The sequence below is a fragment of the Austrofundulus limnaeus genome, unplaced genomic scaffold, assembly GCF_001266775.1.
Source record: "Austrofundulus limnaeus strain Quisiro unplaced genomic scaffold, Austrofundulus_limnaeus-1.0 Scaffold81, whole genome shotgun sequence".
NCBI lineage: Eukaryota > Metazoa > Chordata > Actinopteri > Cyprinodontiformes > Rivulidae > Austrofundulus > Austrofundulus limnaeus.
In genome coordinates this window covers 1,213,756-1,225,749 of record NW_013952483.1, presented here as the reverse complement: position 1 = coordinate 1,225,749, position 11,994 = coordinate 1,213,756, and the positions used below count along the sequence as shown (strand labels likewise).

The window sequence follows — 11,994 nt, the reverse complement described above, 5'->3', positions numbered from 1 at the left end:
TATATATACAGTACATACCAGTTATGTGTTTGTGCCCACATTTTTTATGGAATTGAAAATGTATTTTTTTATATGGAAATATTTGGTTTTCTTTTTTCACATTTTCACCTCTTCCTTTTGTTCCTGAGCACACCCTCACAAAGAAACTGCTGTACCCCGCAGTGTCTCACCCTCCGGCTCTGTTGCCCTTCAACTGACTTCAACGCTGGCACGCAGACAGGTGGACAGACAGGTTTTGGCTCGGAGCCGAGGAGCGCTGATTGATTCCCTGCAGGAGCCTGCAGCACCTCACTATTATTATTATTAGGAAGGGAAAAAGGACACCCAGAGGAGAGACTTGTCTCTAAGGCAAAACATGGATAAAGCATGTTTGTATGTCAGTTTGTATTCAGCTGCTCTCTGGTTGATTTCACCAAAATCCATGGAAAAGCTGAACACTATCTCAACACTACAGAGATCTTTTTAAAAAAGGTGGTTTTTCACCTCAATTAAAGCAGTTTTGAGTGTTAAAAGTCACATTTTTTTTCTGAATGGGCGTGAATCTGATAGCTGTCACACTTTTGCTCACACACACACAGTCCTAACACACCCCTCCGCCCCACCTTTCGCCAGTCACTCTAAATGCAAATGCAGGCCGTCACTGTAGACAGGCCTGACTTCTGCAGAGATGAGGTTGTCATTTAAGGGGAGTGCGGGCGACGCTCTGGAATTACCAATTACACACCTCATCCATGTCAGTGTTTGGCTGGGGAGCTAAGAGGGATGATAAGAACGGAGGAGGATAAAGGAGAGAGGAGAAGATGCCAGCGGGGATGAAAACAGACATCCATCACCAACATGTCTGCAGTAATAAAAACAATAACGCTCAGTGAATACAACTAGACCTGGAGCGCCACTCATAACGCTTCATAAGCTCCTAATGAGCACACTGAGAGTGAAGATGATTATAATTAGAGCAGGATATGACTCTCAGGTTGAAACCTCTACGGGACCAAATCCAAATGGGCTTGACAGGTAATGTGTTTGTTTTGCTGGTCTTTAAAAGCACACGCACACACGACATTTATTTCAAAACAAAGGCATTTATTGCGAAAAATGCACTTGACATGAAAAAACAATCATATCAACCACGGGTCATCAGTACAAGACGATGTATAATGATCACATGGTAGAGAGCGCTGGACGCTGCCAGCCCAGAGCATGAAATCAATGGCACAAAAGGCCTATAAATATTCTGAACAATATATATATGTCTATATATATTTTTTCTTTTTTTTCTCCTCAGTTTCACTCAGCTGTTTTAACCCAGTCCTGATGAGGCATGAGTGTCCATGTTGCACCAAAAGTTTCATAAATTTTCTTTTTTTGTGTGTGTGTAAAGAGCTACATACAGATGCCTCGTCTTCCTCATTCGAGAACTCACACAATCATGTATCCAGAAGAACAAATATGGCTGACATTTAATTCAAAATCAACTGAAAAAAAAAAAAAAAAAAAAAAAAAAAAAAAGACTCAGACTTCCTGGAAGTTGGACTGACAAAAAAAAAAGTTTCTGCCAGAACAAACACTCTGGCCTCAACCAGCCTAACTGATAAGTCCAGCTCAAATTTGAGCTTTTAACCAGTAACCGGTGGTGTTTTTCATCACGTATTCTAAGCTATTATGAGTTTTTAAGTGGTATCTAAGCTGAGGCCAATGAAAAACTTAGGTTAAAAGACATAAAAAAAACATTTTGAAAAACTGGCGCTTCAAGTTTTTGATCTAAAGTGACCACCGTGCAGTGGTTTTTTTTATTCCTGACATTTTGAGGGTTGTAAACTTTTTTTTTTACCCAGAACATCAACCCCATAAAAAAATGAAACCAATATTGAGATCAGTTGATCTTCAACACAAACTTGAAATTGTGCTTAAATTAGATGATATAAATTTGAGTCATTGTTAAAGCAGGCCTACAAACAGRTTACAGAAAATAAATTCTGTTTAGGGTGGTACAGTGCTGTTCTGGGGTCTGCTGGTATTTGTCATCGGGCCTAAAAGAATCGGGTGGACTGAAAATCCATTAGCAGGCTTGTATGGACACATATGCCAAAAAAATAAAATTAAAATAAAATAAAAAACATGGGGAAAAGGGGACCAGTCTTCCTGGATTAAACTATGTGTTGACATCTGTAGGCACTAAGGTTTGACTGACTGTTTTAAAGGCCAATGAGGAGAAAATTCCCAATAACTAATATCCAAACTCCCTAAAAATCAGTTTTGCTAATTCTAAGAGTACAAAGTTGCACTTCCAGCTGACTGAATCAAAAAGCCTCACAGAAATGGAAACATATTCTGATTTGAAAAACTGATTTAAAACACTAAACGTGCTCAAAAACCCCAACTGTCACTCACATTTATGTGTTACTAATGGAAAAACCTGACTGTAGCTCCATATATATATATATACAGTATACATATATATTCTGAGCTTTGACCTGCGACAGGAAAAAGAACCAAACTGCAGAATGTTTTTGGCTTCCTGTCTCTTTCTGCCGGCCAGGAGATTATTTAACAAGACAGGTCATTTCCCCCATCAGAGTCCTGGGAGAACATCTATACAAATCATTTCCTCTGGTTTGCTTTTATTGTRCTTTATTATAGAACATGCCACTTTTGATTTATTATCTGGCTTGCCTTTTTTTTCCCCTCCCCTCTTGTTCTGTGCTTGTTGTCTGAATGATTTGAAGTCACTAAAACTGATTTAATTCTCCAGAGTTTAGTCAATACATGAAAGCTGCTCTCTGATGAAATGCACCAAAACAGGTTTTGAAATGACTAGATGGGTTTTCTGTCATATTTCTAATGTGGTATTAACGCAGAAAACCAAAAAAACGACTCAACATAAGCCGTGTGCTCGCCGTAACGTGTGCATGTTGCGTTTAGCTGTTTGTGCTTCAAACTAAATCAAAAAAGAAACATTTATTTTTTTCAGCTGTAAGAGTTGCTGTGCTTTTGTTTTCTGTAAACTAGACTGGATTCAAGGCCCAAGATCAAAAACTGAAAAACTGTCAGCTGCATTTTTAGGCATTGACTTGCACGGGTGCTGCCCAATAGGGGTGCATGTTACTCTTGTAATATTTGTACAATCAAACAAATAAAAGATTAGAAAATGGGACTTTCTGTTTGTAACCATAATGATACAAATCATTGGATTTTCTGTAATACATTTCCAATTAGAGCTACTCCAATTTGTTGGTTTGTTTAGGAATTTTCACATTTCATACTTAAAAAAAGGTTTGGATATCTCAATTTGTCACTACGTAGTTTGTGCCTGCTCACAGAAAAATCTGGCTAAAACAAGAAAAAGTGAAACCAGCAACAGTAAAAAAAAAAAAAGTCCTTCGACATGTTTCAAATACTGTAAATATAGATAAATACAGATAGGTTGTAACAAATATTACCAATCTCATACCAAAGTTCCAAAAATAATTTTTTTTAAAAACAAATAATATTCTGTAAAAGAGTTTTGGTGTGACTTTCTGCTTCTGTTTACATTCACCAAGCCAGGTAATTCAGTTTAGTCAGGGTTTGTATGAAAGTCAAACTTAGTAAAAGAAACATGTTCGACATGTAAGACATAAATATWAAAAAAATGCATGATCTAATACAAACTTTTTTTTTTTAAATTAAACTTTTTCTTGGTGACAGAACATCACAGCAGGACAACACAAACACCTATTACAACATATATTAAAAAACGTGGAAATGCTACATGCATTAACATATACGGGGCTGAAACGAAACGTGTGCTCGTTGTCACATTGTAGACGAGGAGATGTGCTTTCGAAGAAAATCCAGGACTGGAGGCTCACACTCTTTCCTCATCACCTGGCTGGAAACGTTCACTTCTCTAATAAAGAAAGCACCTGGATTCAAGTTCTGAGGTCTCAGTGGAACAAAAACAAAAACAAAACACAGAGCTAATCATCTTTGTGCTAGTGTGTTTGCTGGTGGATGACGCCCAGAAGGAAAACTGGGAGGCGCGGCTCATCGTTCCGAGTCTGTGCCTTCAGTAGTCAACGCCGCGGCTATGAAACGCCAGCGATCGGTAAACCTCCACACTACTCACCGAAGCTAGAACTAGCTTTCCCACAAAGTAAAAAATATATGTGTTTGTGTGCACATCAGTTGGACTAATATAGATTTCTGACGACTGTTACCAAAAATAACGCTTCGTGGTTGCATCAAAACTTTAGTATTGCTTGACATGTTAAAGAGAGGGAAGAAAACTTCCTCAAGATTAACATGTGACATTACAACCCTGATTCTGACATAAATGGGGCACTCTGTAAAGAATTGTTTTCAAATGTCACGCACACATATTTTATTTACAATGGAATAGAATAAACATGTCAAATGCTGAAAAAAGTACTGTATTTATTCATGTATATACTAGAAATTTAACCCCGAAAATCATCCAATAAGTGTGTGTGTGTGTGTGTGTGTGTGGGGGGGAGGGGGGTAGTATTGTACCCGGGAATAAAGTTTGACTAAATTTTTTTAAATGTACAACCACTATAGGTTTCAGTATTTCCTTGTATAAAACTGAAATATTCCCCCTCCCTCCTGTTGTAATATAATTGGCAGTTAAAAAAGAAAAAAAAATTGTATAGGTCTTCTGGACGGGTTCTTCTCTAATGAAACGTTTCGTCTCTCCTCCAAGAGACTTCTTCAGTCTGAGAGTTTCAGGCAAAATTCAGGCTTTTAAGCACTGCCTCCATGTGACTGATACTCACATCACATGGCTATCGTTGACACCTAATTAACACCTATTGTTAACAGGGGTTGGAGTGATACTGGCAATAGCAGCACTGTAGGAGGGGGACAACTGAAAATGGAGGCCTCCACCTCTGTTTAATGATGGACGGTCTTTCTTCACAAAAATGGCTTCTTTTACTCCTCTCTCAAACCAACGTTCCTCTCTATCAAGAATGAGAACATCCTCATCTCTGAAAGAGTGACCGCTGGCCTGTAAATGAGTGAAAACTGCAGAGTTCTGGCCATTAGATGTAGCTCGTCTGTGTTGGGACATTCTTTTGAACAGTGGTTGCTTTGTTTCCCCGATGTATAACTGGTCGCAGTCCTCCTGGCCCTTAACAGCATATACAACATTGCTCTGTTTGTGCCGGGGCACMGGATCTTTGGGGTGAACCAGCCTTTGCCGTAATGTGTTTTGGGGTTTGAAAGCCACTGGGACATCATGTTTAGAAAATAAACGTCTCAGTTTCTCCGAAACACCCGCAACATACAGAATAACCATGGTTTGGGTCTGGGTTTGGGGTCTTCATTTTCACCTGAAGGTTGCATGGAATCCTGTCTGTGTTTCCTGTCTGCTTTCAGGAAAGCCCAGTCAGGATAACCACACTGCTCCAGGGCCTGTCATGTGTGTGATTTCTCTTTCTCCCTGGCTCCTGGATTTGTAGGGACACTGTCTGCTCTGTGATACAGAGTCCTGATCACTCCTAACTTTCACCACCAGAGGGCGCACCGCAAATGCTGAAAAATCCTGAAGTCTGTCTGAAATGAGTGGTGGCTTTATATGTTATGATTAGATTTTTTTATGCTTTTTAAGCTCAAAAAAATGATGATTGGATTATACTCCAGATCATATTATACATGAATAAACACAGTAAATACGAGCAGAGATTCACCAGTCTGTGAAAAAAAAAAACTGCCTAAAAAATGGGGAGCAATTTCAGAATAATGTGATATCCTCTTTCAAAAAACTCCATCAGTTGGTCGGCTCGGTTCAGAAATTTTTATAGATTATTTGTAAAAGAAGAAGGAATGCTTCAGTGGTAAACATGGCTCCGTCTTAATCTTTTTGAGGTATGTTTCTGCCATCAAACTTCAAATTGCCTCATGTCCTAGTGTCAACATTTGATGTTTACTATTATCCATTGTGAAGAAAATGAGTTTATCAGATTCGAAAAGCAATGCATTCTGTTGTTTTTTTCCAAAATGCCCCAACTTTCTCCTAATAAGGGCTGTAAATTTTTCATAAAAATCCAGGAAAATCAAAATTTCAAGGGTTAGCAGCTTTTAAGGCAGGTTTTTATGATAAATTTATACTTTGATAAATCTTTAACTGAGCAGAGAAAAGAAAGAACTCTTGGAAATCAATATTAGCCAAACCATGCTGCAGGTGTTGCACGTGTTCGTGTAGCTTGTGTTTGAGTGACTCAAAAATGGGGAAAAAGTTCTTTTCTTCCAGCTTAAAAGCTCTCAACAAAACTGCCAGGAAACAAACCCGTCTGACCCGTCCTCTGCAGGGTGCCTTTGTACCAACCATCCTCCCTCTTCTTATGAACAAACACCACGTCCCCCTCCCGCAGTTCGATCTCTGCCTCACTCTGAGGGGGGTAAGGAACCACTACACGAAACCTGACGAACAGAAAAAGACACGACAGCTGGTCAGTGACATCATCAATTCATTTGTGCAGAATTTGATGTGTTGTTTCTTTTGTATATTCATTTAAAAAACAGAACATTTTCAGCTTTGAGTGACAACTGAATCTAGAATCTGTCATGGTTGATGGTTGAAGAAATAACCTAACTTTAAGGTCGACACTTTGAGATGCACAAGTGACAGGCAGGGGCGGAGCCAGAGGGGTGGCCGGGGGGCAAGTGCCACGCCTTGCAACTGACTGGCCACCACAGGTGCCACCTTCAAATAATTACAAAGTGAGAGGGGATCTTGAATTTTGTATTTCCATGTATTTTTTTGTTTAAGATAGCTCTCTTATACTACTGCACTATAGTAATTTTCAGCTGTGCATGTTTAAGAATGGCTAAATTAATGTAATTTGACATTAGCATCAGCATTCGGCATGTGATCATACTTAGATACTCCTCAGAAAATTTCCTCTCAATAAAACTAGCTGAATTTCAGCCTTTTAAAGTTAGCTGTGGTGGCCATCTTGAATTTTTGATCAGTATTTTTTGGTGATATCTACACTAACCTTCAGCTTTGTATGTCTAAAATTGGCTGAATAATATATTGTGATTAGCATTCAGAGTGTTTCTTGGATCATTCTTGGCTATGATCACCCAAAAATTTAGTTCAATATTTCAATTGTTTTTCTCTGTTCTCCTCTCAGGCCAGGGGCGGTTCTAGGGGATGGGCCACAGGGGTTATTGGCCCCTGCTGAAATTTGATTGCCCCCACTGAAGTGCCCCTGTCCTGTCACTCATCTGTCCTTTGCCCAAGAAAGATGATGCTGGGTGCAACCACTAGGGGCACTAATGAGCCAAATAGAAACATCCAGCATGAATCAAGCTGACAGAAGTCTTTTTCTTTTCTTAAAATTTGAACAATTCTGCAGAAAAGGTCTTTCAACTCCCAAATGATGGCTGGATACTCTCATATGCTGTCCATTTGAGAGTATTTTATCTATGTACATTAAACATGCATGCAAAATTGGTAAGGAGAATTTAATGCAAGCTGTTTTAAAATTACAACAGTTTAAAATGGTGAATAGTAAAATACACATAAATATATACACCATACCAAAAACAGTGATTTGTGTGCAAGGATGCTAAACAAAGACTTGGACCCTCTATGAATATTGTGGCCCCTTGATGGCCCCTTACTCAGAAAAATCCTAGATTCGYCACTGTCTGGCATGCATAAGCAATGAAGCAGTGTGCATCTTTTTACAGAGCTAACCAGCTAACTATCAGTCTACCAGCTCACTGCAGACAGTTATATGTGTTGTTACAATTAATGCTTCATTCCTCCCTAATATCCTGAGACACAACTGAAGGGTGCGTTTTACTTGGATAAAGTTTCTGCGTGTTTGAGAGCTTACATTTAAAGGACGAAGAACCGTGATGAACCCATTCAAGATGAATGTAGCTTAAAGACTGTTTAGGTCACGCTAATGTGTCATCAGTGTGGACTTCATAAGCCTTAAATGACCAGTTCAGAAAACCACAGTGTAATGTTCACGCTTTTATTGCTCATAAAAGATCCTCTGTGTGGTTCAGACTCTGTTTTCATTCACTTGCTGCTCAAGCTTTTGTTATGACTGAGTCCCACAGGACCATGTTAGATCCTGGGGTTGAATTCCTCCAACCCCAAATTCCACAAACTTATCAGAAAATATTTCCTGTCATTTGGACATGTGAGCTCATGTGCGAGTTTTTAAAGTGTTTTCGCCTCCCTTTAATTATTCATCGTCACGCCGGCTCTGCGTCTTTGCGCTCTGGACCCACCTCTCTCTTGACAAGGGTTTCGGTTCAGGCTGGAGGACCAGAAGAGTGCTGCCGGCTCGTGTAGCCGGGGGCGACAAGGGGAAGTTCGTGTCCAGGGATCCGGACTTCCTGTGCAGGGGCTCMAGCCCGATCGCCCCCGGCATGTCGCTCTCGATTGGACAGGAGCCGGCGCGGCCCTGCGACGCCATTGGACAGGAGCCCGAGCGGGCGTGGTGGTGATGGTGGTGCGGATGGTGGGTTGGGTCCGTGGGTCCGGCGCCTGGGCCAGCCAGCGAGGGGCCGTGGGTGGGCGGAGAGGAGGGGGGAGAGCGAGGTTTCCTTTTGGCCGCGGCCCCCGACAGCAGCTTCAACAAACCTGCAGCTTTCCTCTCCTTCTGAGGCTGGAGGGATGAAAAAAAGAAAAAAAAAAGCTTTTTTTTACATGTAGAATTTATTTAAACTAATATAATATGTAGATTTTAAAACTTTTCTTTATGAAACTGTCTCTCAGTAGACACCAAAATAGAAATAATGAAACAAATCATCTGAGGATTTATTACAAAGCCAGAGTTCAGAATGACTTCAGTCACAGATCATCTTAAACAGAGATCTAACTGAGTGATGTGGACGGAGAACTATTTCTCTAAAGCTACATGTGCAACTGAAGTGGGTGTATTGACTAAAGATAAAGTGTTGCTTTAAAGCAGCTGTTAAAGCAGATTGATGCTTTTCAATTCAGGCCTTTTTTATGTTTGGTACTTTTGAAAAGGGGCAACAGAAGCCCACCCATTCAGTCAAACTCTGGCAGTTTGATGGGATTTTATTTTTTTCAGTCATGACGATGTGGATCAATACGGAGCAGACCTGAGTGTGTGACGAAACACACAAAAACTGCAGAATACCCATAATCAAAAATTCACTGCACACCTACCCTTTTTTCTTCTTCTTGTTTTGTGTTAAATATATAATTACTCGCTATTGATAAAATAAAAGATTTTCTTCCTGTTGAGCAAATAGGAAAAAATGAAGGAAGTTCTGAAAATGATGCATGATGTTTCTGTTGCAAAGGAGCAGAAAGCAAAAGAAAGATGAACATTAAAAAAGAAAAGGTGGGAAGACAGTGAGGAGAAAAACAGAACGGAAGAGTGGTGTGGGCAGAAAAAAAAGAGAAAAAAATAAGGGAGTGGGTTTTGAAAATGGCACAAAAAGCGAATAATCACTGCCTTCCTTCTCTCATCTGCAGGCTTAAAGGCTTAATCCGCCTCCTGTGAGTCTGTTCACAGGAAGTGTCTGTTAGTGTTGTTCTTTAATTAACCACCAGAGGGCAGCAGTCCCTCACATGTCCCTTCTGGACTCTGCATGTAAGTAGACTCATTTTGCATCATCTGTGCTGTTTTTCTTTAACCAAAATGCAAGAAAAACAACACACATCCTTATGGAACTCTGTGCCAATGTTTCTCCCWGAACAGGACAAGATTTTAACTCAAAGAGGAAACTGATCAACGGTGATGTCTTTAGTGCAGGCGTATCCTTTTAAAGAGAAAAAAATACAATAAATTGCAGGCATAAAGTTCAACAAAGTGTGAACAACTTTATGTTTGTATAGCTAAAGAAAACACATTAAAAGTATTCAAGAAGAAACGATTGCTCCAAAAACAAGTACACATTATGGTGAAAATAGCACAAAATGCAACAAAAACAGCACACAAATGAGTTCAAATAAAATTTAAAGGCCTTAATATCCCAGTTCAAGTTCTTTACTTGACCGTTTCTTGGATTTTTTTTCTTCTAATTTTTTTGGACTTGCTGACATGCTGTAAGTGTTCCTGATAGCTTTTTCTTGGCAGCTCCAGTGTGAGTGCAGACTTTTTTGGAAACTGGTGCGCCGCATAACTCCGTGTCCACACCAAAATGATCTGTAACGCCAGCTGTGCTCCAGACAGTGTGTCAAACACAGATTATCCCAGCGTGAGTCGGCATAGCTGCTTTGTCATTTCCTCTGTAGCTTTGTGTGCGTGTGTGAAGTCGCATTCCCTTCCCAACTTCAGACCTGATGTTGGACTCAAAGGCATTTGCTAAAGAGAAGGGTTAGACTAAACACCTAGTAAATGAAATGAATACATATCTCAAGTTTTACACTAATGTTGGGAAATGATGGATTTGCCGTTTTGGTCAAACCTGGATAAGAACTTGTGACATGTGATGTCACGCTCAAAGTATGTGTTGTGGTTATGTTGATTAGCTGTGACGGCCATATTAAAGAGGGTTGTTTTCAAAAGTTAAAGAATTAAAGAGTTGAAGAGGTATGTCCAATTACTCTTTTCTGAAAGTGCCAAAAAAATTACATCTAGTAGTTCATGAGATATTTTGCCAATAAACRAACAAAATTAGGTGGCAAGCAATAATAAATGGTCACAAAGAAAAAAAAATAAGTAGGTCCTCTGGATGGGTTCTATTTTTAGTGAAATGTTTCGTCTCTCCTCCAAGAGACTTCTTCAGTCTGATGAGTTTCAGGTGAACTCAGCCTTACAAGCACTGCCGCCTTGATTAGTTCTATCAGGGCCCCAACGATAACCAACACAAAGAGGGAAAGAGGGACAAAAACAACGGGACGTTGAACCCCCGCTTGCATTCACTACATACACATAACATGACACAGGTCAGATGGGGCACATGACCCTCTATGAACAATGGAACTAATCAAGCCTATTGTTAGGCGATGGCCCTCTTTTCAATGTGACTAACCTGTTTGTCCATGTGGAGGCAGTGCTTATTATAAGGCTGAGTTCACCTGAAACTCTCAGACTGAAGAAGTCTCTTGGAGGAGAGATGAATCGTTTCACTAAAGAAGAACCCGTCCAGAGGACCTACTTATTTTTTTTTCTACCTGGATTACTGAGATGCATAAGGACAGTAAATAGTCACATTTAAGAACTGCATTTTGGAGTTAATTTACAAGTCTATAGTTTCAAAGAGAGATAAATAATCACTTAAGAAGACAACTTTTGTCACAATATACAAGAAAACATGTTCCTTTTAAGCAGCAATTCCAATAGGATCCTGAAAAAAAAMCCACACACACACCCAAAGTTGTCAGAAATAATAAATAAAACTTTTGTTTCATCAGGAAGTTAATTTGTTTTTATCCCAATGTGAAAAAAAAGCCACATTTTCGAAACAACTAATATCTTGCTGCAAAATCTTGTACCACGCCAATGTGCAGGATCCAGAGCTGCAGCCATCGACACTGTGAACAAAGCTTCTGCATGCGAGCCAGTTAGCTGCTTGTCAGCCAGCCATGTAGTTAGATTAGTTGTTCCAGACACCGAGGCCAACAGTGAAACAAATGGAGCTGAGACAAACGCAAGCTTTCTGTGCCATCTTTCACTGGTGGTGCAGGACGGCTCATTGAGCAGCTGCACCAGAGCCCTGGGTGAATGACACTTGCTTGAGGCGGATGAAGTCGACAGGCCCGATGCACGCGCACATTCAAATATATACATCTTAGCTTACAGGCCCACAGGATGAGACTGTTTTTTTTTAACCTGGCATGATGTTAATAAATCATAAAAGAAGAGAATTTACCAAAAAAAAAAAAAAGTCTGGAGCCAAGAACATTGAAAGCAGCACACTGTACTTTTTTTTTTTTTTTACCTATTATCTGTGCTCATTGGTGTAAATATTTTGAAAAGATGGCTTCATATGGGGTGCCGTTTGTAAAGTTACACAGTCAAAAATTACCACCAATATTTTTGTTTT

General features: G+C 39.8%; 1 protein-coding gene across 1 annotated transcript in view; it reads right to left on the bottom strand.

Annotated features, from left to right (window-relative positions):
• Positions 1 to 5,979: 5,979 nt before the first annotated feature.
• Positions 5,980 to 11,994, bottom strand: part of LOC106519732 (SH3 domain-containing RING finger protein 3) — a 115,534-nt gene continuing 109,519 nt past the window's right edge. Inside the window, exons 9-10 of the mRNA XM_014011517.1 lie at positions 8,257 to 8,636; positions 5,980 to 6,423 (exon numbers count right to left, since the gene is read on the bottom strand). Of these exons, the coding sequence (XP_013866971.1) occupies positions 6,255 to 6,423; positions 8,257 to 8,636 (549 nt within the window). The 3' untranslated portion in view covers positions 5,980 to 6,254. The remainder of the gene's footprint in view (positions 6,424 to 8,256; positions 8,637 to 11,994) is intronic.